The sequence below is a fragment of the Mustelus asterias genome, chromosome 5 (genome assembly GCF_964213995.1).
Source record: "Mustelus asterias chromosome 5, sMusAst1.hap1.1, whole genome shotgun sequence".
Classification (NCBI taxonomy): domain Eukaryota; kingdom Metazoa; phylum Chordata; class Chondrichthyes; order Carcharhiniformes; family Triakidae; genus Mustelus; species Mustelus asterias.
In genome coordinates, this window is record NC_135805.1 from 111,346,371 (window position 1) to 111,372,848 (window position 26,478).

The window sequence follows — 26,478 nt, forward strand, 5'->3', positions numbered from 1 at the left end:
TGATTTGAGGTTATCTGCCAGGGCCATTAAATGTAAAACAAATAGTGTTATATTTCTGTTATATAAGGCCTTTAAATAGCTGTTCTCGGAAAATTGTGTTCACTTTTGGTCCTAGCACAAAACAAGTGATACAAATTTGAAGTGCAGTGGTGAGTAACTTACCTTAACTAACCTTAGGGATCTTATTTATCAGGTTAGGACTATTGATGTGGAGAATTTGTAATCTTCTTACTCCAACAGTGCTGAAACTAATTGTTACCTTAGCTGAGACCAGAAATTCAGCATTGATTTGGAGTCAGACCTAGGAACGTTTAACTTGCATTGCTTAGTGCTATGCCAGATTGCATCTTTATCCATTGACAATTAGAGGAGCTCACATCCATCTTTTCTTTGTTTTTATAATTTATGTTTGATAGGTCATGCTGATGTATTTTGCATTCAAAAATATAAGTTTTTAAGTTTAGTTATTAGTGTCACAAGTAGGCTTACATTAACACTGCAATGAAGTTACTGTGAAAATCCCCTAGTCGCCACACTCCGGTGCCTGTCCAAGTACACTGAGGGAGATTTTAGCATGGCCAATGGATCTAATCAGCACATTTTTAAGACTGTGGGAGGAAACTGGAGCATCCGGAGGAAACCCACGCAGACATGGGGGGAACGTACAGCCTCCGCACAGACAGTGACCCAAGCCGGGAATCGAGCCTGAGACCCTGGCGTTGTGAAGCAGCAGTGCTAAATATCGCACAATAACAAAAATACAGTGGTGTTGCAGAACCAAGATTGGGATGCCTACTCTGATTCTGATTCATGGGTCTGCCTTGTTCTTGATTCTCCTTCAGCATAACTTTTTCTTTTACAAATATGAAACAATTCCACTTGTGCAAAAGCGGTGGATGTATCAGAGTAGCATTAATTATATAAATTATATAATTATAAATTATACTCACCCCTATGCCCCTTAATTTCCTATTTCATCAAGGTAGTAAAATATTGCATCAGTTTGCTGTTCTCAAACCTTAAAACCTATGTGCCAATAATCAAGCGTGGCAACAAAAATCCAGCCCCATTCTTGCTGCTCTCCTGTATTGTTGCTTCATGGGGAGACAGTGGCATAGTTACTCCAGAGACACAGTGGATGGTGAAATCTGAATTCAGTAAAAATCTGGAATTTAAAAGTCTAATGATGACCATCAACTATTGTTAGAAAAATAGAAAATAGGAGTGGGAAGAGGCCATTCAGCCCTTAGAGCCAGCTCTGCCATTCATTATGATCATGGCTGATCATCCAAGCCTGATCCCAATTGATAAGAATCATAAAAATCCATCTGGTTCACTAATGTTCATTAAGGAAGGCAATCTGGCGTACAAGTGATTCCAGATCCACAGAAGTGGGGTTGGCTCTGAAATGGCCTGGCAGTTTTTAAAAAATTCATTCATGGGACATGGGCGTCGCTGGCTGGCCAGCATTTATTGCCCATCCCATGTTGCCCTTGGAGGGCAGTTGAGAGTCACCCGCATTGCTGTGGCTCTGGAGTCACATGTAGGCCAGACCAGGTGAGGATGGCAGATTTCCTTTCCTGAAGGACATTCTTGAACCAGATGGATTTTTCTGACAATTGACAATGGTTTCACAATCATCAGTTGATTCTTAATTCCAGATATATTTTATTGAATTCAAATTCCACCAGCTGCTGTGGCAGGATTGGAACTCAGTTCAAGGACAATTAGGAATGGTCCAGCCAGTGACACACACATCCCACAAATGAATAAAAACAACCTTCTCTTAAAGCATATTCCTGCCACTTTTCATAAGCTGAGGTTTCCAGCTATGATTCCAGTCTTTCCTTGGACTCCTGCTCCAGAACGATGGTTCGTTCCATCACTTAATGAACAGCTCCAATTATCGCATTTAATTGAAATCTCGAGTGCACCTTTTCTTACTGATGGAAATGCTCTCATGTGTGTTCTGTTATGCTTTATGAGGAATATATTGTGCATTTAGCACTGAATAAAAAGGCAAAATAAAATCTATTCAACCTGACAATGACCGGAAAGCAACCAGCTGAAATTTTGAAATTACTATTAATAGGGAACGGCAAGAAGCTAATTTGTGATCAAGCATACCTGAAGCATTTCTATGTTACCTTGTCAGAAATAATGCTTCTAATGATGGTGGTATGGTTTGAGATAATAACAAGAGCCATAAATTAAACTGAACTGGCAGCTATGTCATTGGTCACTGAGCTTAGGGCAAGGTATTCTGACAGTTTTAGGAGGAGTCTCTTCAAGCCCATTCTTAAAAAAAGGACATGAAAATTAACTATCTAACAACCCCTAGAGTCCAAGACATTTTTTTTTTGCCAGCCATCCTGTTGCTGCCAAAAGTGTGATTTCTAATAGGGAAATGATAGCTCTTGACTGCCAGCCCCTGTCTATTGGAGAATGTATGGAGATTAATTAAATATATGCAACCAGATATGCTATTAATTTCAGTTTCTGCCTTCTATGCTCATTTATGCAGACAATTTATCAAGCTATTTAAACGCATTTTCAGCGATAAGGAAGAGTCGAAGATTTATTTATTTCAGCTTTGACAAGTTTCCCACCTGCTTGCATGATGTACGCATTCATTTTATTCAGAAGCAATGATGAAGAGGTGAGAGAGAGAGTACAGGGCACCATCAGGATTGAAGGAGTAGGAGAGAAGACTAGATTAATCAAGTAGTGATTAGGCGAGGCCAAGATTTTGTTTGAAAGGTCTGTAAATTATAGGAGGAGGCGAAGATTGAATTTAACTGCGAACTGACTGACCTTGAAGCCTCAGTTTGGGTGTGCGTAAAGTATTCGTGTGAGTCGTTTCTGCTGAACATTAAAATCTGATATTCAGTGTATTCAGGGGTGGCAGGGTGGCACAGTGGTTAGCACTGCTGCCTCACAGCGCCAGAGACCCGGGGTCACTATCTGTGTGGAGTCTGCACGCTCTCCCCGTGTCTGCATGCGTTTCCTCCAGGTGCTCGGGTTTCCTCCCACAGTCCAAAGATGTGCTGGTAAGGTGGATTGGCCATGCTAAATTGCCCCTTACTGTCAGAGAGATTAGCAGGGCAAATACGTGGGGTTACAGGAATAAGGCTTGGGTGGGATTGTTTTCAGTGCAAGCTCGATGGGCCGAATGGCCTCCTTCTGCACTGTAGGGACTCTATGTATTTCACACCTATTGTAGGAAACAATGGCTAATGTATACAGTAAGATCATTCTCCTTTGATCCACAATATCTTTTACAATCTTTCTGTCCTGCGTAGTAAGTTTAAATATGCCCGCAGAGCTGGTGACTTCTTTAATGGTTGATGCTACTGTTGGATGAATGGCTCCATCCTTGGCACTAGACAAAGTGGGGAGCTGTCACAAACTGAAAGGATGAAATATGTGAAATAAAGTGGTTATAATAATTCGCAGTGCTACATGTCAGCATTAAACACTCCAGAGAATCAGAAAGTCATCATCAATATTTGCCAAATCTAAACCAACTTCACTTGCTCTCTTGAATGTTTTCCTTTATTACGGAAAGCCTCAGTTGATCAAAGAAAGATCCTTAAATGATTTTGCTGAAGGAAGTCCAAGCCATTGAGGATCATCCAGTCACAATGTCAGCCAGGGAAGAGGACCATCCATCATCTCAACGCCATCCAAGTGTGACCTTAATGGAATAATGTCGATTATAAGCGACGAAAAGAAAAATGATGATGCTGATGACAGCAGCTAGTGATTGTACAGTGTAAACTCAGTTTACTCAAACCACATACGTGACGAATCTCAATTTCCCTGACATTATTTCTGCCTCAGGAAGCTAACATTTCAAACAGCATTTCTATTTTCAAATGGCAGTGAAAGATTTGGCTGTTCTCCCAAAGTCCAGCTGTCAGAAAGAAACCTTGAGGCCAATCAGCATTTCTGTTTTAGTCTATTACAAATAACCCTAGTGCGTAAAGAAGCATACATCTTTCAAATTCAACATTCCGCTTCTTAGTAGGGTGTTGAGTCAGAGGATTGAATGTTGAACATTGCTGAGTTCATTGCATTGAGGGACACAAGGGCCGGGATTTTCCGCTACTGTTCCTGTTGGGTTCAGTGATGGGAGTGGGAAATATTGTAGAAGTCCAAAGTCACATTTTATGTTGGCGTGAAAGTCTGCTGCAAGTGTGCCCTCCCCCCACCCTGTTTCCTGCCATTTAATGTCGGGAACATCATTATAATACAATTGCATCTCATTAGCGGGACCATAAGCGATAATTATATCTCTGCCCCCATCAAAAGATCTATCCATGGCGGTGTGATGTCAGAATGGCGCGAAGCACGACTGGCTTCAAAAGGTTTGCACCTGGCAAGCACCCTTCCGAGGGGAGCTCAGAGGAGCCATGTTCATGGAATGGCTCTGCATAATTGGAGTTAACCCGGGGTACTGGGGTTGACTAGAAGAGAGACCGCAGTACCACTCAAAGGGTACCAGGGTAAAACTCCGAGGAAGACCATGGTAACACTGGAAGGGTACCTGCATTGACTCTGAGGGAGACTCAGGTAACACTGGAAGGGTACTGTGTGGTGAACTCCACGGAATCTGGGCCCCAGTTGGGGGAGACCAGGGGTTTGATTCCAGGGTATCAAGGATTTGCCTCCAGAGTATCAGGGCCTGGTTGGAGTAGACTGGGGCTGGGTTGGTTAACTCCAGGGTACCAGGAGTGGTTGCTGCAGGGCATTGAACGAGACAGGGGGTTTGACTCCAGCATACTGGGGGGGTTGAATGTCAAGTGTAAAAAGCACCATTCTTGAGGGTGTCTTCTGTCATCAGGTCACAGGTTTCTTAGTAGGGCCTCACCGAGGAAAGGGAAGCTTGGGGCACTGTTGAGGGGGGATTGGGAGTCATCACAGACTAATGGTTCCACTCAAATCTAGAGTTGGGGTGGGGGCTTCTGGAGGCGGCTCGTTACCAAGGGCAAGGATAATTGAAAAATTTGTCAGTCATCAGTACCCCTTTGCAGCTGAGACTATTCAGCTGTAACTCAATTGACATACTTGGGTTCAAATTAGTCACTCAATTTTGCCCACTCAAGCACCAATTATGTGTGAGAGTGCCACTGATGGCTGCTCAGCATTTAATCCTAGGCACATTGACTTCCAAAATCGATGACTGCCATGGTGTGCTTGTAACATTGTCTGACTGGGCAAGCACCTATATCCAATTAAGAGTTAGCAATGGAAAGGACAGTGCTCCTAACACTTGGCTGTGCGTATTGACCCTCCCCAGGTTGAGTGCCAGGTCTTGGGGTGAAGCTTTGGATAATGCCTACACCTGAAATTAGAGCATAGGGGCAGTAGAGTGGCCAAAGCTGTGGCCATTCAGTCATGTGATGTGGGGCAAGGGTGGTGCAAGATTTTGCCAAAGCAGAATGCAAGTAAGAACTAGGCATCAATGTTGTGGCCAGGACGTGAGTCAGTGGGCTTTGAGAAGCAGCTTCAAATGGTGAATGGACAAAGAATGGCCCTTTGCAGACAAATGCTAACCATCAAGTCTCTCTCTTTGATACTGCAGTGATGAGAACTTACAGGACATGGAACCTGGTGATCTCGCTGTCATTCTTCACGCTTATAAGCAGGAGAGAAGAAGAGAAAGTCAATGGAGGTGCCTGGCTTACCAAAGGCAGCAGCAGAATTGTGACAAGGAAGGGATGGCAGGGTCTATTCCGCATGCAGAGGATGAACCCCAAAGAGCTGTTGCTTGGAGATGCCTCGTTACATCCAGGATTTACAGAGGCCACCTAACATACCTGCAGATGCTGGGGAACCAATGTCACTGAAGACTACGCATGTTCAGGAAACTAATTGGTCACATCTGCCACTTTTTGTAGTATTTGGTGCCACGGGGACTTGAATGGCATCCACTGCCATTGTCGCTGAAAGTTACAGCAGCGTTCAATTTTTACACAAGTGGCTCTTCCCAGGGTTCCACAGTGACACCACAGGATTTTGCAAGCTTCCACACACAAATGCACCCAGGAGGCAACGGATGCAATCTTTGCAAGGGCACACAATGTTATCCATTTTGAATGGGATCAGGCAAGCCAGAGGGCAACAGCAATGGGCTTGACACAGATCTCTGGTTTTCCACTGGTGCAGGATGCCATCGACTGCACTCACATGGCACACAGAATTCCAGAGCCTCAAGCATTGAACTATGTGAACTACAGGGACTTCCATTGGCTGACTGTTCAGCTGGTCCACGACCACACCAAGTGCATTCTGCAGGTGTGTACTTGATTTCCAGTGAGTGTGCATGATTCCTACATTCCAAGTCACTCAGATCCCAAACATGTTTCAGATGGCTGATGATGCCTGTGCAGAAGCCACAGAGTGCAGCTGAGACAAGATACGATGAGACTCACACTTTGGTGGAGCAGACCATAGGGATGCTGGAGATGAGGTTCCGGACTGATGGAGCCCTGCAGTACAATCTGCAGAGGGTGTCACGCATCGTGGTCACCTGCTGCTCCCTGCATAACCTGGCACTGCATCGGGGGGAGGAACTACTTGAGAAGGAGATGGAAGAGTGGCACATTTCCTCCGATAAGGAGGATGCCGAAGGGGATGTTGGTGAGGGAGAGAATATTGGCCATTAGGCAAAGGTGAAATCCAGATGCGGCAGGTAAGCTTGGGATGCATTGGCATTGATGGAACTCATTGCTGCAAGATTCGTGGAGGGTGATGAGGACATGCTACTGTGAGCACTGCATTCCAATCTGATTGATGACAGTGCACATTCTCTGTGATAAGGCTTCTGTGGTGGGGACGCAGCTGTTGTCCATATTCCCTGCATTCCAACAGGCTGATGGAAACTTGCAGTGGGGACAGTGCATGGATCCTCACAGAGCTCTGTGAATGTCTGACTCCTGTCGGGCTGATGGCAGCTCGCTTGCTCTCAATGACTAGGGTCTTACCATGGCAACGCAGTAGGGAAAACCTCACCTCTCCTGATCCAACAGCATCCTTCGTGAGCTGCACCATTGAGGTTCAGTGTGACCAGAGGTTAAGGCAGAAGGGATGGAGGGTCAGCCTGACCTCAAAGGTGCAGAGAGTGCACATTGACAATGAGTGGAGTGAGTGACGCTAGCCCTGTGCGCTGTGGGAGGTATCCTCATTCGCTACGAGATACAGGCATGACTCATGTGTTAAATCACTGTGAAGGAACACCACCAATGTGCTGGAAAGCGTGCACAAAGCACATGGAGGAAGCCCTGGACTGAGGACCCTGCCTTTTTCTTGCGCAGGAATCAGGTTTTCAGGTCAGAATTTCAGGAACTTGGCTCATCAGAACAAGGAGCTAAAGAAAGGGTGAAATTGATTAAAGTTTATTTACAGAGGTGATCATTATGTACAGGTGCTTAACACCTTGCCCACACTATGAAACAAGAGCTTCATACCTTTTCTAAACCGGCCACAATGTCTTGGTACATCCACAGCAGAGGTGGAGGCAGTTTGCTGTCTGCCACGCCCTGTTATCTGTGATGACCTTGGTGGGCATCCTCTGGAGGGCAGAGAACAGGGTGGTCCCAGCCTGCTTTTGGGATCCTGCTGTGTAGCAGTGCCACCCTTCTCGGCCAGTGGAGCTGAAGCAGTCACAGGAAGAGTGGATTTGGATGGTGTGACACTCACTGAGTCACTTGGGTGTCACCTAGCACCAGCTGATCCTCCTCCCAATGTGTATCCCTTCCTGCTTGGGATACAGAGATAGCTGGGGGGGATCTTGAGAAGCCCTGCCGTCCTCTGGCATTGGCACTGATGGGTATCAGCAAGTGTTTGCATCATGGTGTACATGTCCTGCTGCACTGCAGGATGAAAGTCTTGGACCAAGGTCTCCACGCTGGCCCTCACCCTTGCTGTGTTGCAGTGTTGGAACAATCATCTCAGACATAAGACAGATGGAATCCGTACAGCCTTTCAAACAGAGGCGTATACCAGACATCCCTTCCTGATTCTAACGCATTTTCCTTTGGAGCTGCAAGAATTGAGTGAGGCATGACTGAGTCCAGAGGCTCATTGTCTAACTGGGACATGGCAGAGTCCCGGCCTCTAGCAATCCTCCGAGTGTCAGCATTCTGGGATGTCCCTACCTCCACCTGCTGTGGATTTGAAAGTGGATGACCCCGAGGCTGCTCTAAATCTAGGTCCTATAGAAGTGTCCGCCCTATCAGCACAGGAGCAACCAATGTCTTCCCTGGTCAACTGGATGGCTTTGTCCTCGACGTCTGTGAGGACTTCAGCTCTTGCATCCCTCCAGCCGTCTGGGGTCTCTCCTTGTTGTATGTCAGCTTGTACTGCAAGAAAACAGATGGAGAGAGTGTAAGCAGGACGCGTGCTTGGGCAGATGATAAAAATGTTTGTCATGTGTGGATGGTGAGTGGGACCAACTCCCAATTAGGCAATGCCTCGACTTTAAAATTCTCAACCCTGTCTTTCAAATCTCAACATAGCCTCATCGTTTCCAAACACTGGAATCTCCTCCAGCCCCAGAACCCACTGAGATTGCTGAGCTCACCATATCCTGGTTTCTTTAGTATCTCTGATTTTAATTGCTTGGTGTCCTTGTCTACAGCAGCCAAGGCAGTAAGCTCTGGGATTCCCTCCCTAAACAGCTCTGCCTTCTTAGCTCTTCTCCTTTAAGACCATCCTTAAATACTACCTATTTTGCTGCAATCCCAGTGGGGTAATGGGAAACCAAAATAGCCAAATTTGTTGGGAGGCCTTGTGGCACTGTGGTTGCGCCCCTACTGCTGGACCAGAAGCCTGGGTTTGAGTCCAATGCCAGGACTTGTGGTCACGGAAAGAGCGTTCAATGCAGTCCAACGGGCTGAGAATCAGTTTGGAAACCCTGCCACCACTTCCCCCACTATTCCCCAAAGGGTACAAAAAACAGTGTGGGTGTGAAGATATGCAAACAACAACAACAATAAAGCAAATTTATCAAATGACGCTCAAAGAAAAACATTACCAATAAAATTTCACTTGTTGTAACTTTTGTTTTAATGCAAATAAGAATCAATGTAAATTAACATGAATTAGTAGGCAAATGATACTTCAAATAGAAACAGATGCCATGGCTTACGCAACATCAGGATGTGTGGTGAAGCTAGGAGGCGACACAGCAGCCAGTAATTATCCATATACGGTAAAGGGAAATACTTGTGGCTGTGCAATATCTTTTTTTTCGTGTCGTGTCAACTATCTGAAGTGAAACGTTTCACTTCAGATAGTTGACACGACACGAAAAAAAAGATATTGCACAGCCACAAGTATTTCCCTTTACCGTATATGGATAATTACTGGCTGCTGTGTCGCCTCCTAGCTTCACCACACATCCTGATGTTGTGTAAGCCATGGCATCTGTTGAAAATGTCAAACCGACCACAGCTTGCTATAAAAGTTTTGATGGCAGTAGAACTCTCACCTTCTTGTTGATACAGGCTGTTAAACAGACTCTTAACCTTTTCTTGGAGAGTCAGTGTGTTAACAGACATGTTTTGGCCCTCAATCCACGCACACAATTTTCAAAGACACTGCACTTAGTATGGGTAATTTTTAGAACACTTAAAGAAGTAGCTCCTTGTCCACTAACCTTTACTTTACCTTTGTTCAAAATGCCCATTCCAAGTACTAATCTAGTGCGCCTTCTCTGAACTGCTTCCAATGCATTTACATCTATCCTTAAATAAGACAAACAGTGCTGTACACAGTACTCCCTGTATAACTGAAGCATTGCCTCCCTACTCTTGTAATCAATTCCACTTACAATCAATGATAACATTCCATTAACTTTGCTAATTACTTGCTGCACCTGCATGCTAACCTTTTGCAATTCATTCACTAGCGCACCCAGATCCCTATGAGGGCAGAAGCTAGTTCAGGGGTCAAATGTGCTACCAGGGTTGTAAACAGACTGGCTTCATTTCAGACTGTTGCCACGGAGAGCTATAGAACCAGTAGCTAGGGAATGGGCTTTGGAATGGGTAATGAAAGCAATATTTATGTTTCAAGAACACAAGATGTGATGTCCAAAGATGAGTGGGTGAGGTTGATTGGCCATGCTAAAATTGCCCTTAGTGTCCTGGGATGCGTAGGTTAGAGGGATTAATGGGTAAATATGTAGGGATATGGGGGTAGGGCCTGGGTGGGATTGTGGTCGGTGTAGACTCGATGGGCCGAATGGCCTCTTTCTGTGCTGTAGGGTTTCTAAGATTTCTAAGATGTAAACTAACGCAATTGGTGGGATTTTCCAGCCGCACTCGCCCAGAAACCAGAAAATCCTGCCCGAGGTCAACAAACGTTTACATGATCCCCCCCTCACCTACTCTGATTCCTGTGGCGGGCAGAATGGGAAAATTCGCCCCAATCATGTGTCAAATTACTTACAGTTTTTATTCTGTAGAGCAACTTATTGGGCCTTCTGGGCTAGAAATTAGTTTTGGACTATTTTTTGAGCAGAGAATGGTTGGTGGTTGAATGAGCACTGCAGAGGCTGGAGGCATAACCGAGATTGAACCTCAGGCCTTATCAGATAATTCTGGTGAACTGCATATAGCCCGCTGGGCATCCAGAGACAGCTCACTACTGTGAAGAGGAAACATTTCAGCTGGCAGCAGCCTGAGGTATGTTCTGATGAGGGGGTGCAAACAAGTATGAGCTTCGAGTGGCTAGTTCACTGGTGACTGCTTTGCACCCAGGAAGAACACTCCGATTCTCTCCCCTGCTCCACATAAAGCTAAGTCAAAAAGATAATACTATTTTGGTTTTGTCTTCCAGCTGTCCCATCAAGGATCGCTGGTTAGGCCATTGAAATCTCTAAATCCCAAAAGAGAGCATCTCAGTCCCATCAAATGTCTGAGAGAAGTCCTAAAACAGGCATATGAGGTCGTTCATAAGGAGGAGGTGATGGCCTACTGGTGCTACCACTAGACTATTAATCCAGAAACAAAGCTAATGTTCTGGGCACCCGGGTTTGAATCCTGCCATGGCAGATGGTGGAATTTGAATTCAATGAAAAAAATCTGGAATTAAGATTCTACTGATCGTCATGAAACTGGGCGGCACAGTAGTTAGCACTGCTGCCTCACAACGCCAGGGACCCGGGTTTGATTCCCGGCTTGGGTCACTGTCTGTGTGGAGTTTGCAGGTTCTCCCCGTGTCTGCGTGGGTTTCCTCCGAGTGCTCCGGTTTCCTCTCACAGTCTGAACGATGTGCTGGTTAGGTGTATTGACCCGAACAGGTGCCGGAATGTGGCGACTAGGGGAATTTCACAGTAACTTCATTGCAGTGTTAAGCCTACTTGTGACTAATAAAAAAAACTTTAACTTAACCACTGTTGATTGTCAGGAAACCCCATCTGGTTCACTAATGTCCTTGAGGGAAGGAAATCTACCATCCTTACTTGGTCTGGCTTACATGTGACTCCAGAGCCACAGCAATGTGGCTCTCAACTGCTCTCCAAGGGCAGTTAGGGATGGGCAATAAATGCTGGCCAGCTAGCGACGCCCATGAATGAATTTTTTTTAAATCCTGTTTTTGGGTGGCCACCTGGAATGCTGGAATTCACCCATCCCAGTGTGGTACAAATGTATTTCAGGAGCACTTGGATAGGGGAGACAGCATTGGGAGATTGAGGCTTTTTGCCTCCATTTTATGTCCGATAAATGGGCATAGCAGAATCCATTTGTCCCCGTCCTGTTTTCTTATCCATTATTTTGTTTTAGTTCATTAGTAAGGCACAGAAAGCAAATCTGCAATGCAGCCTTCTATGTTTCCCTCTGTGCATTATTTTTAATTAATTAGTAATCATGTAATTTGCAAGCATGTTGATGAAATTACTAAAACTAATGCACAAAGAAAAATTATGACAACTCCATTATATATTAAAATATATCATCTGTCAGGGAATTTAGCATAAGGTTGTAACATTTTATGTCTTTAATGCAATATGCCATGCTGTACTGCCTCAAAATATTAACATAGAACACTTAATAGATTTGCTGAAATCTTTATCTCCACCAGTCGATAAGAAGTCTTCACTTGTTTAAAATAAATGAGTTAAAGTCCTCAATAAGGTAGTGCAGAGATTTTTTTTCGATGAAGAATGTGAAGTGTTCATACATCAATATCCCAGAATGCTATTTTTTGGGCCTTTATGTTAAAAAGAAACAACACAAAATCTAATTGCTGGTATTTGGTTAATGCAGTAGTTAATGGTCATGTCTCCCATTTCACAGAACTAACATGTTGCAGAAGGAGACCATCCAGCCCATGGCGTCTGCATCAGCTCTCCAAATGAGCATTATGACTCATTGCAATTCCCCTGTCTTTCCCATACCCCTCACATTGTGTCTATTCAAATAATCATCTAATGCATTCTTAAATGCTTCAATTGAGTCTACCTCAACCATACTGCAAGGCAGTGCATTCTGGACCCAAACCACTCACTGTGTGAAATGTTTTCTTGTATCGCATTTGCTTCTTTTGCAAATTACTTTAAATCTGTGCCCTTTCATTCCCGAACCTTTTCTGAGTGGGAATAGTTTCTCCCTATCTATTCTGTCCAGCCCCCTCATGCTTTCGAACACATGCATCAAATCTCCTTTTAGCCTTCAGTTCTCCAAGAAGAACAGTCCCAACGCCTCCAATCTATCTTCATAACTGAAGTTTCTCATCCCTGGAACCATTTTGTAAACCTCTTCTACACTCTCTCCAATGTGTTCACATCCTTCCTACAGTGTAGCGCCCAGTACTGTATGCAACATTCCAGCTGAAATCTAACAAATTCAGCATAATCTCCTTGCTCTTGTACTCTATGCCAAATTAATAAAGCTTAGGATACTGAATACTTTATTAATTGCTCTCTTCACCTGTCCTGCCACATTTGGTGACTTAAGCACATCTACGCCCATGACCCTCAGCTCATACACACCCTTTAGGGTTGTACCCTTTATTTTATATTGTTTCCCATATTCTTCCTATCAAAATTAATTGCTTCATACTTCGATGATTTGAACTTTATCTGTCCTCTTCACCAAATTGTCAATGTCCGTTTGAAATTCTGTACTACATCATGATGTACAATGTTTCCAAGTTCTGTATCACCCACAAACTTTGAAATTGACACATGTACACCAAGATCTAGATCACTAATATATATCAGAAAAAGCAAGGATCCCTGTACCAAACCGTGTGGAATTCCACTACAAACCACCTTCCAGCCTGAAAAATATCCATTCATCATTACTCCCTGTTTCCTATTACTTGGTCAATTTTGCATCCACAGTCCTACTGTCCTTTTATTCCATGGACTTTAGCTTTTCTCACAAGTCTATTGTGCAGTTCTGTATCGAATGCCTTTTGGAAGTCCATGTACACCACATCAACAGCATTGCCCTCATCAATCCTCTCCGTTACCTCTTCAAAAAAACTCCAGCAAGTTAGTTAAACACAATTTTCCCTTAGAAGATCCATGCTGGCTCTTCCAAATCATCCCATGTTTTTCCATGTGACTATTAATTCTACCCTGAATATTTGTTTCTCGAAGCTTCTCCACCACCAAAGTTAAACTGACTGGTCTGTAATTGCTGGGCTTATCCTTATAACCTTTTTTGAACAAGGGTGTAATGTTTACAATTCTTCAGTCCTCTCGCACCTCACGGAATCTCGGGAAGACTGAAAGATTATGGCCAGCGCCCCTGCAATTTCCATTCTCACTTCCTTCAATATCCTTTGATACATCTCATCCGATCCCAGTGCCTTGTCAACTTTAAGTACTGACAGTTCATCCGATAATCCGAAAGATGTGCTGGATAGGTACATAGGCCATGCTAAATTCTCCCTTAGTGTACCCGAACAGGTGCCGGAGTGTGGCGACTGGGGGATTTTCACAGTAACTTTATTGCAGTGTGAATGTAAACCTACTTGTGACACTAATAAATGAATTTTAAAACTTTAATTATCTTCTCCTTATCAATTTGGAACCCTTCTAGTGATCGAGTTTCCTCCTGCATCACCATGGACTGGGTAGCATCTGCGTCCTTGGTAAAGACAGGGGCAAAGTATTTATTTAACACCTCAGCCATGCCTCCGTGTGTAAATTCCCTTTTACCTAATTGGCCCTAGTTCTCCTTTTACGACCCTTTTCCCATTGATGTGCCCATAGAGACTTTGGGATTCCCCTTTACGTTGACTGCCAGTCTTTTCCCATAATCCCACTTTGCTTCTCTTATTTGCTTCTTCACCTCTCCTCTGAATCTTCTATGTTGAACTCGGTTCTCAATTGTATTTCCTATCTGATACCTATCATCAGCACATTTTTGTCTTCTTCATGTTAGTTTTTATGTCCTTTTTCATCCAGGGAGCTCTGGATTTTGTTTGCGCTACCTTTCCCTTTTGAGGGAATATACCTTGACTGTGTCTGAGCCATTTTTTTCTTTGAAGGTAGCCCAGTGTTCAATGACAGTTTTTCCCACCAGCCTCTGGTTTCAGTCTATCCAGCCCAGCTCCGTTCCGACCCCATTTCAGTCGGCTCTCCCCCAGTTAGTTATTCTTACTCAGGACTACCCATTGTCCTTTTGTACCATCATATTTAAACCTTCTGATACAGTGATCACTGCCTCCTAAATGTTCCCCCACTGACACTTGATCTTTATTGCTTGTTGTTACAGCAAAGCGATTTTGCAAGAACTCCAGTTCAGCCAGCAGCACGACGAGTAGCTATGCTCCCAGCAGTAGCAGCAGCAGTATCAGCTGTGGTGGGGGCAGCAGTGCCAGCAGCACCTCAAGCAAGAGCAGCTTCGACTACACGCATGACATGGAGGCAGCACATATGGCAGCCACGGCTATTCTGAACTTGAGCACCAGGTGCCGAGAGATGCCACAGAACCTCTCAACCAAGCCTCAGGATCTGTGTGCTAGGGTAAGTGACATCCCTTTAAAAGAAGGCCCCTTCCCACCATCTATGGCCCTACCACCCATACAAATATGTATATACACATATACAGGCCTAAGCACAAAGCAACCCCAAGTAACACTGATCAATTGGCTTGATTGGAGAGAAGGGCAAGCAGTCTGGGTTAGTGTGAATATGTGCATCTGATCCTGTGATTTTAATCTGGAATCCTAACAGGGACTTCAACAATGCTTTTATGTGAATAAGAATTGATAATCTTATTGATAAATAAGAATTGTGACTAAACACATTGATGAAGGAAGAGCAGTAGATGTAGTATATATGGACTTCAGCAAGGCATTTGATAAGGTGCCCCATGCAAGGCTTATTGAGAAAGTGAGGGGGCATGAGATCCAAGGGGACATTGCTTTGTGGATCCAGAACTGGCTTGCCCACAGAAGGCAAAGAGTGGTTATAGATGGGTCATATTCTGCATGGAGGTCGGTCACCAGTGGAGTGCCCCAGGGATCTGTTCTGGGACCCTTACTCTTTGTGATTTTTATAAATGACCTGGAATGAGGAAGTGGAGGGATGGGTTGGTAAGTTTGCTGATGACACAAAGGTTGGAGCTGTTGTAGATAGTGTGGAGGGATGTCAGAAGTTGCAGCGAGACATTGATAGGATGCAAGATTGGGCGGAGAAGTGGCAGATGGAGTTTAACCCAGATAAGTGTGAGGTGGTTCATTTTGCCAGGTCAAATAGGATGGCGGAATATAATATTAATGCTACGACTCTTGGCAGTGTGGAAGATCAGAAGGATCTTGGGGTCCGAGTTCATAGGATGCTCAAAGCAGCTGTGCAGGTTGAGGCTGTGGTTAAGAAGGCGTATGGTGTACTGGCCTTCATCAATCAAGGAATTGAGTTTAGAAGTCGTGAAATAATGTTGCAGCTATATAAGATCCTGGTCAGACCCCACTTGGAGTACTGCGCTCAGTTCTGGTCACCTCATTACAGGAAGGATGTGGAAGCCACAGAAAGGGTGCAGAGGAGATTTACAAGGATGTTGCCTGGGTTGGGGAGCATGCCTTATGAGGATAGGTTGAGTGAGCTCGGCCTTTTCTCCTTTGAGAGACAAAGGATGAGGGGTGACCTGAGAGAGGTGTATAAGATGTTGAGAGGTATTGATCGAGTGGACAGTCAGAGGCTTTTTCCCAGGGCTGAAATGGTTGCCACAAGAGGACACAGGTTTAAGGTGCTGGGGAGTAGATACAGAGGAGATGTCAGGGGTAAGTTTTTCACTCAGAAGGTGGTGGATGCGTGGAATGGCTGCCGGCAACAGTGGTGGAGGCAGATTCGATAGGGTCTTTTAAGAGACTTTTAGATAAGTACATGGAACTTAGTAAGATAGAGGGTTATAGGTAAGCCTAGTAATCGCTAAGGTAGGGACATGTTCGGCACGACTTTGTGGGCTGAAGGGCCTGTATTGTGCTGTAGTTTTTCTATGTTTCTATAAAAACAGTTTTCAATTAATTCTTTTTCAGATAATTCCAATTTAGGGTACCCATTTTTATGTTTTTGCTAATCAAGATGAGGGATACTAGTGCTGGGAATCTAAGGGTGCAACTGAAGTTCCATTGTTGCATTGCAGTTGTATAGACTAGGGTCCCGACTCCTTCTAGCACGGGTGGGATTTTCTGGCACCGCCGGCCATCGGGATCATCTAATCCCGCCAGATGTCAATGAACTATTTCCTGGGTCGTTGAATCTCCCATGGCTGGGTCCCACCATGACAGGGCTGGTAAATCCCGGCCTATTAGTGCAGTGTCAAGTTCAGTTTAGAGGATGTTCGGTACTTCTGGATACTTTATAAACCTAAGCTTTCTTGCGCCTTTAAAATTTACATGACAGGAAATGAAGCTCTGCATGTCCAAATAAGCAGAGATCCTCTCCTGATGCAAAGATAAAAGCAAAATACTGCGGATGCTGGAATCCAAAACAAAATCAGAAAATGCTAGAAAATCTCAGCAGGTCTGACAGCATCTGTGGAGAGAGAATAGAGCCAATGTTTTGAGTGATGAATGATCCTTCGTCAGAGCTAAGAGCAAAGAAAATCAGAAGAGATTTATATTGTGAGGGTGGAGGGGGGCTGTAATTGGACAAAGGAAATGTAAGTGAGCGTGAAGAAGGCTGAGAAAGGTGCTAAAAGAGTCCATTAAGTGATCAGAATGTGTGAATGGCAGAACGGAGGTACAGACCATTAAGGGAATGTGGAATGTGGCAGTTGCCATGAAAGGAGGGCAGGGGCAATGGAGAGCGAGAATGGAAAAGTGGAAAAATGGAAGTGAAAATGAAGGGTGATAAAAATGGATGAATGAGATGAAAAGAAGAAATGAAATAAGATAAATGGAAATGGGGTGAAGGTGGTGGGGAGAGTTCATGCTCTGAACTCCATCCTTCATGCATCCTCTCCTAATGCAACAGATGGACTTGTGTTCACACAATATAAATAATGTGGTGTGAGCAGTCTCCAGCCTCACATCTTTCCATTTCTATAATCAGAGCCAGCATTAAGCTATCTGACATGCCTTAGCCACCGCCCCCACCATCACAACTGACCCCCACCATCACAACCACTCCCCCACGGGGCGCCCCCCCCCCCCCCCCCCTGCCACAACCACCTCCCCCCACCCCATCCTCCCCAGCTTCAAGAAGAACTCCTATTACACTAGTGTGATTATTTTGTTTCCCTTTCCCACCCAAACCATTTTTAAGACCTCCCTGACAGCTAATTTGTGCAATGGACTCACACCCATTAGGTACTGTGTTGGGACTGAACGCAGTAATTTTTCATTGGATCCTTATTAAAGCGGCAGAGAAAGACTTTTTATTCTGTCAGTTTGGTGAGAAATTAGGCAGCCTGCACTGTACCCTATTTTGAAATAATCCTTCACCAGCATTCCTGCGCTTAATTACTTTAAATAAGCTTTTTCCTTTCATTTCTTCAAATTCCATTATCTAAGAAATGTGTTTCGTGCCTCTCTTTCAGCAACATTAAAATTCAAGATCGAGTTATAGTTGATTATAAGAAAAAATAAGCTGAAATAAAAGCACAGCTCATAAAGGAACTGGAGTAAGCTATTCCACCCCTTGAGCCTGCTCTGCCATTCAATTAAATCAGGGTTGATCCATTTGCCCACCTTAGCTCCATATGCCTTGATAATATTCTGTAATAAAAATCTAACAATCTCAGTCATGAAAGCTCCAGCATCCACAGCCTTTTGGGGTAAATTATCCCAAATTTCTTCTACCTTCTATGAAAAAGTGCCTCCTGATTTCCCTTCTAAATGGCTTGGCTTTCATTTTAACATGATATTTTCTCATTAGTGTTTCCCCCGCCAGAGGATACATTTTCTCTGCATCTACGTTACTGATCCGATCACCCCGTCAATCTCCTCCTTCAGAGGCTGAATGTATATAATCTTACCTCATAATTTAACTCTCTATGTATGCCCAGATTATCATTCTGGTGAATCTACACTGCACCATCTCCAAGGCCAGTTCAAGAAGAAATTAGATAAACCTCTTGGGGCTAAAGGGATGAAGGGGTATGGGGGAAAGGGGGGTGGATCAGGGTATTGAATTTAATGATCAGCCATGATCAAAATGAATGGCGGAGCAGGCTCGAGAGGCCAAATGGCCTACTCCTGCTTCTAGTTTCGCTGTTTCAATGTTTTGAGGTGTGGTGCCCTTAAGTAAATGCAGTATTCGAGATAGGTTGTGACTAAGAATATGTACAACAGAGTACAACTTCCTTTCATTTTTAATTCAGTCACCTTTGGATGAAGGCCAACTTTCCTTTTGCCATGTGTTTCATCTTGTACCTGTTTGGAAGCTTTAAATAATTTGTGCATTTAGACTCCTAAATCCCTATTTTCTCATTTAGAAATACTCTGATTTATCTGCCTTACGTCCCACTGACTGACATTAAACTCCGTCTATCGACGTGTTGCCTACTCACCTAATTTGCGTATATTACTTTATCATTTCTTGCTCCCATTGACATGATTTACTGTCCTCCCTTAATGTGTGTCACTTGTAGATTTGGAGGGTTATAGGTAGGTCTAGAAGGTAGGGATGTGTTCGGCACAACTTGTGGGCCGAAGGGCCTGTTTGTGCTGTAGTGTTTCTATGTTTCTATGTTTCTTACACCTCCCTATTCATTCACCCTTGGCATTAATAAAAATGGCAAAAAGGTTGAGCCAGCAGAACAGATCAGTGGTGAACACCACCTACCACACCCTGAGTATCTGCCACACATCCTCATTCTTCCCCTTCTCGTGCCCAACTAATTTCCAACCTAAGTCAAAAGGCTATCTCCAATTTCGTGCGCTCTAATTTTTGTTAATAATATTTTGCATAAATACTTTCTGAATGGCCAAATAACGGATAAAATCGACCCTCTCTTGTCTATTTTATGAATAATTTTATGGTGAAGGCAATTTGTACAAGATACTGTGCAGGACTCTGTACTTTCCCATAAAAATAAACTGCCAGCTAATGAACATAATGTCACAAGCCTGAAATATCTCCTAATCCTGATTTTGTTGATTTTAATATAATCCAATAACTGCTGGATCTGTCTTTACTTTGGGATTATTATTTCCTCAATTTTCTGTTGGGTTTCCCCCATAAAATGGATGGGCCTTGGGGAAAACTACGTGGAAACCGGGTTGGGGTGCACATTTCAGTTTCCTTCTGGTCCACCTGTTTGCCAGTTTGCATGTGTTAAGTCTTTAACTTTTCCACATTCTTCATACAATTACTTTGCATTTCCACTGGAATAGCATTTAATTAACACGTCCATGTGAAATAGGCATCCACAATAGTGCTGTTGCTAAAGAGCCCTTTTTTGGAGGCTGCCAAATTACAGCCCATTACTTCTTTTTCTGATTGTTTCCTTACTTCTGTTTGAACTTAGATACCTTTGTGATAATCGCTGAGCAGCTGATATTTTTCTCCAAAACTCATTTATATTGCCGTAATTCCCCATGACTTTTGTCTCTTGGAAGAAGAAGGCAAGAATCATTGGAGGGGACACAAACTGCACGAAATGTGCGCTACATCAACTCACTCGTCTACTCGATCTACATTTACAGCACCAGATGTAAATGCCCACAACAGTCAGAGGCACAAGCTTCGGTTCACAAGGGACACTCTGAAGCTCTGCAAAATGATCTTAAACCAATCTTGTGCACAGGCACAGTTCCAGAATGGCTGCGAATATCCTAATTGTTCTCTTTTGCCTCTACGTCATTCAAGGTGCCACTGATGGCATCACATTGGAACATAGGAATTAGTAGCAGAAATAGGCAAATTCAGCCCTTCAAGCCTGCTCCGCTAAACAATCAGATCATGGCTGATCTCTCCCTGATCTCAAATCCACCTCACCACTGTTCCCCATATCCCTCTTTCCCTTTTTAAAATTAGAAATATGTCTATCTCCCTCTTGAAACCATTCACCTACATTAGTCACTGCACAGTCCATAATGCTCAGCTTAATGAGCAGCAGTTTATTCATAATTACATCTCCTTCTCTAATGAACAACTGGCAACAGCTTGACAATGCTCAAAAGGATCCACATAGTTATAGATTGCACCCATAATATCTTGGATGTTCCATTGCATGTGCCATTATCTGCATGAATCTGAATGGATTCCACTTTACATTATTACAAGGATAAATACATTTCAGCTTGTTAATAACTATCAGTAATATTCATTTAAGGCAGCCATGATCCTACTGTTAATTAAACGACTTAAATAAAATAACTGAAGGTGGTTGCTGTGTAATCAAGTTATCCTCTGGAACAACCACTGTGTACAGTATTCTAGGACAGTAGTCAAATACAAGTATAATGTGGTGCAGTTATTGGATTATATTAAAATCAACAAAATCAGGATTAGGAGATATTTCAGGCTTGTGGTGTGTTGTAAATCGTATAATATGCTCTGCCAAGAGGTATCATCATGGATATGACTGAGGAAGATGACCTTGGGTGCAGCAAAGGGAGGAACAAGAAGAGTAGAGGCAGCTTGAAAGCTTGTGAAAGGGAGCCTAATGCTAGTTGAAAGAGATGTTTGGCAAGCTCTCTTTAATAACTATTCATGCAGTGGACATTTTGAAACGTTCCTTCTGCATTAACTGTCTTAATCACAGTTTCCCATGTCTTCTACGAGTATTTAGAAAAGTAGGGATATGAGGAATTGGCAATTCGCACCCTTGAGCCTGCTTTGCCATTCAACCAGGTCATCCTAGAATTACCGAATAGTTATGGTGCAGAAGGAGGCCAGTTGGCCCATCGTGTGTGTACTGGGTCTCCAAACCAGCATCATGAATTCGTGCCATTCCCCTTCCTTTTCCTCTTTCGCCTGTCTTTTTGCCCATGTCCCTGCATGTTCAAGTAATCATCTCATGCTCTCTCGAATGCCTCTATTGAATCTACCTCCACCACACTTCCAGGCAGTGCATTCTAGACCTCAACCATTCATCGTGTGAAAAAGCCTTTTCTCACATCCAATTTACTTCTTTTGCAAAACACTTTAAATCTGTGACTCAGCGATTGAGATGCCACAGCCGTGTGGTCAGGAGAATTCCAAAGACTCACCACCCTATGAGTGAAGAAATTTCCCCTCATCTTACCTATTATTGTGAGACTGTTCCCTGGTTCTGGACCCCAGCCAGGTGAAGCGTCTTCCCTTCTTCCATCTTGTTGAGCCCTGTAAGAATGTTGTATGTTTCAATAACACCTCAAGCCCTCAAAAATATTCTCACTACTTGATGAAACATACATGAAATTTATTTCAAGAACACACTTTATAAATGTTAAAGAAAAGTACAGCACAGGAACAGACCCTTCGGCCCTCCAAGCCTGTGCCAATCATGATGCCGAACTAAACTAAAAAAAAACTTTCTGCCCTTACTTAGTCTGTATCCCTCTATTCCCTCCCTATTCATGTAACCATCCAGATGCCTCTTAAATGTTGCTAATGTGCCTGCTTCCACCACCTCCTCTGACAGTGTGTTCCAGGCACCCACCACTCTCTGTGTGAAAAACTTACCCCGCACATCTCCCTTAAACTTTCGCCCTCTCACCTTGAACCTGTGCCTTCTTGTATTTGACATATCCACCTTAGGAAAATGCCTCTGACTATTCTGTCTATTCCTCTCATAATTTTGTAGACCTCTATCAGGTTTCCCCTCAGCCTTTATCTTTCCAGTGAAAACAATCCTAGTTTATTCAACCTCTCATCATAGTCAACACACTTGAGACCAGGCAACATCCTGGTGAGCTTTCTTTGCACTTTCTCTCAATGTTCAGCTTCAATACAACCAGTTTTTTTAGTGTCATAACATGCTGTGTGTTTGCTTCCATCAAGCATCCCCTTGATGATAATGCAAATGGTGTGTGCTCTCATATCTAGTCAAGTGCATTATCCATTTTCTGCCTGAGTCTTTGGAGTATGTGGCAAGGTTGGCTAATGTGTGTGTGAAAGAACCTCTTGGGTTCAAGGTAGCCTGAGATGGATCAACAACATGGGTGGCATGGTGGCACAGTGATTAGTACTGCTACCTCACAGCGCCAGGGACCCAGGGTCAATTCCCGGCTTGTGTCACTGTCTGTGCAGAGTCTGCACATTCTCCTCGTGTCTGCATGGGTTTCCTTTGGGTGCTCCGGTTTCCTCCCATAGTCCAAAAGATGTGCTAGTCAGGTGCATTGGCCGTGCTAAATTCTCCCTCAGTGTATTTGAACAGGCACCAGAGTTTGGGGACTCGGGGATTTTCACAGTACCTTCATTACAGTGTTAATGTAAGCCTCCTTGTGACAATAATAAATAAGCATTTAAACATGCTTGGGGAGGCAGCAGCATTGTGGTATTGCCACTGACTAGTAATCCAGAGACTCAGGTTCAAATCCCACCATGGCAGATGGTGAATTCAGTAAAGAAATCTGGAATTAAAAGTCCAATGTTGATCATGAAAACATTGTCGATTGTTGTAAAAGCCCATTTGGTTCACTAATGTCCTGTAGGGAAGGAAATCTGCTGTCCTTACCTGGTCTAGCTTACATATGACTCCAGACCCACAGCAATGTGACCCTCTAAAATGGAGGGCAGAGATGGACAATAAATGTTGACCTCGCCAACCATGCCCACATCCCCTGAACAAATATATAGAACACTTGCACAACTGCTCAGGCAACCTAGCCCTGTGCACTTTCTGTCCCATGAGCACCATCAGAGGGAGTTGGGGTGGAGATAGGATTAATGTGTTGTAGTCCTGAAGGTCAACACCTAAATATGGTCTCTCAGTACCATGGCAGAGAACTGGTGGCACCGATAGTATCTATCAGTGAAGTAAAGTTTCTTTTTAGCTGAATTGCAAACTTCTCTAAACTAAATGAGATAGAACATAGAACATAGAACATTACAGCGCAGTACAGGCCCTTCTGCCCTCGATGTTGCGCCGACCAGTGGTACCAATCTAAAGCCCCTCTAATCTACACTATTCCAATATCATCCATATGTTTATCCAATAACCACTTGAACGCTCTCAACGTTGATGAGTCCACCACTGCTGCAGGCAGGGCATTCCACGCCCTAACTACTCTCTGAGTAAAGAACCTACCTCTAACATCTGTCCTATATCTCTCACCCCTCAATTTAAAGCTATGTCCCCTCGTGCTAGCTATCACCATCTGAGGAAAAAGGCTCTCACTGTCCACCCTATCTAATCCTCTGATCATCTTGTATGCCTCTATTAAGTCACCTCTTAACCTTCTTCTCTCTAACGAAAACAACCTCAAGCCCCTCAGCCTTTCCTCATACGATTTTCCCACCATACCAGGTAACATCCTGGTAAATCTCCTCTGCACCCTTTCCAACACTTCCACATCTTTCCTATAATACGGCGACCAGAACTGTACGCAATACTCCAAATGCGGCCGCACCAGAGTTTTGTACAGTTGCAGCATGACCTCCTGGCTCCGAAACTCAATCCCTCTGCCAATAAAAGCTAACACACCGTACGCCTTCTTAACAACCCTATCAACCTGGGTGCCAACTTTCAGGGATCTATGCACATGGACACCCAGATCCCTCTGTTCATCCACACTACCAAGTATCTTACCATTAGCCCAGTACTCTGTATTCCTGTCACTCCTTCCAAAGTGAATCACCTCACACTTTTCCGCATTAAACTCCATTTGCCACCTCTCAGCCCAGCTCTGCAGCTTATCTATGCCCCTCTGTAACCTGCCACTTCCCTCCGCATTGTCTACAACTCCACCGACTTTAGTGTCATCCGCAAATTTACTAATCCATCCTTCCACGCCCTCATCCAAGTCATTAATAAAAATGACAAACAGCAGTGGCCCCAAAACAGATCCTTGCGGTACCCCACTAGTAACTGAACTCCAGGATGAATATTTCCCATCAACCACCACCCTTTGTTTTCTTACAGCTAGCCAATTCCTGATCCAAACCACTAAATCACCCTCAATCCCATAGCAACTCCAAATCTTTATAACAAAAATCTGAACACTCCTGGTAGATTTTAGTGCTCCAAACACTTGTTAGATTGGAAGTAGAAAAGATGTTTCCATTGGTTGGATGAGTTCAAAACGAGGAACCATAAATATATATCTTCACAAAGGATTCAAATAGGTAAGGCAGGAGCGGCTTATTTAATCAGATAGTGGTGAGAATGTGGAACTGCTGTTGCATGGAGTGGTTGAAGTGACAAACTTCAGATGCATTTAAGGGAAAGCGAGATATGTGCATGAAGGAGAATAGAATCGAGGAATGTGCTGATAGGATGAGATGAATTACAGTGGGAGGAGGCACATGTGAAGCATCAATGTCAATCATCCACCTTTTGGCCAATTGGTCTGCTTTTTGTGTAATAAAATTCTTGGTACACATATCACGCAGGATTATCTGTTCACAGCTAATGGATTCTGCTACACAACTGCCATTTGCAGCTATTGTTTGTCACAAGCCCCCACCACCCCTGCCACCCAGAAACTATCTTTCTTTTGATGAGTGCTCCTCAGCCAAAGAGTGACACAGCATGAACTGACTCTCAAGACCCTGGGTTCCTGCTCCTCTGTCACTTGCAGCTACTTCCTCTCACTTTTTGCTTGTACTCTGATGTTTCCTTGGGATTCACTGCGAGCTTTGACAGTAATTCAAGAATATATGGGGTACGGGGAGGTTAATTTAGATGGAATAGTGGTGCATACCACACTGAACTAAGAGAATGGTGCAGTGTGTTCTTTCACCTTGGATTAACAAGTAAGGTCATTAAAGGGGTAATTCTGCAATCCATTGCTCCCAGTACTGAGATGTGCGTACAAATTGTACAGATCGGGGAACTGGGCTGCAACTTGATTAAATTTATTGCATTATGCTGTTTCCACCTCCTGCCTTTCTTATTGGACATCTTACTTGAAGTACTATAGGCTCTGTCTTAAAGAGAGTCCTACTCCCATTCTTCCCTTGTTGGGTCAGAATTCCTGTGATGCCAGCAGGGTGCTGTGTGTCCTGTTGGATTGCTTAGAGATAATTTTCCAAACAGAAGGTGTGGCCTCCACTGCTTTAAATCCTGCTGCTGCAGACCATTTTCTACCTAATCTTCTAGGTGTATCACAGGTGTGTCCTATGCTGCAAACTCATTGAGACGATGCAAATGCTGCTCACCCTTGAAATACGTATGGGGTTAATATTCTGTAGGTCATTCACATACTTTATGAAGTATTTATAGCCTGGTATTAACTTTAATTGGGTTAACACCATCAATGAAATGGCTGACTCAGTAATGTCCTACAAATGAGTTAAGTGTTGGTTTGCTGTTGTTGCCAATTATAATCTGCACCTCAACTTAAGTGTCCATCAGCCATGAGTTGTCGATATTAATTCAAGGCTCTTGCATTGCTAGTTTCAGTAATTCCTTTCAAGTCACTACCCCTGATAATGGCATTCGTTCTATATTTAAATGTAAACATTTCACAAACTAACAAAACAAAGCAGTAGGATGTTTGCATTAATCGTATTTCTTTATATCTGTGGACTTTGAATGGAGTGACAGCATGAAGACCATGATTAAGATAAATTGACAGATTTTGTTTTTCTGATGGCAGCTTGAGAATGAATGAGTTATATCCAGAAAGGCACAAGACACATTTACTTGAAGGAGTGTGAACTGCTTAGGTTCAGAAGATCAATGATCGGTGGGAGTGGGTTGAAATGTAAGTGATTGGTCACTGAAAAGAAAGGGCGAGAAAGTGGAAGCAGGGATGGACTTAAAATGAGTTTAGAGGATATTGATTTTACTTTTGAAAATAAAAGTTGAAAATAGAAGAGCACACAACTCAAACTTTGCAGAAGTTTCTTCTAAGACAGTTGGATAAAGAGCTTTCCATTTAAAAAAATATAATGAATCTGCGTTTTGTTTT

The 26,478-nt window shown here is 43.6% G+C and overlaps 1 protein-coding gene across 2 annotated transcripts in view; it reads left to right on the top strand.

Annotated features, from left to right (window-relative positions):
• LOC144494157 (myelin transcription factor 1-like protein) overlaps window positions 1-26,478 on the top strand; it is a 315,352-nt gene that overhangs the window by 180,277 nt on the left and 108,597 nt on the right. For both annotated transcript variants that reach the window (XM_078213754.1, XM_078213755.1), the window contains exon 11: window positions 14,742-14,992. In XM_078213754.1, the coding sequence (XP_078069880.1) occupies window positions 14,742-14,992 (251 nt within the window). The remainder of the gene's footprint in view (window positions 1-14,741; window positions 14,993-26,478) is intronic.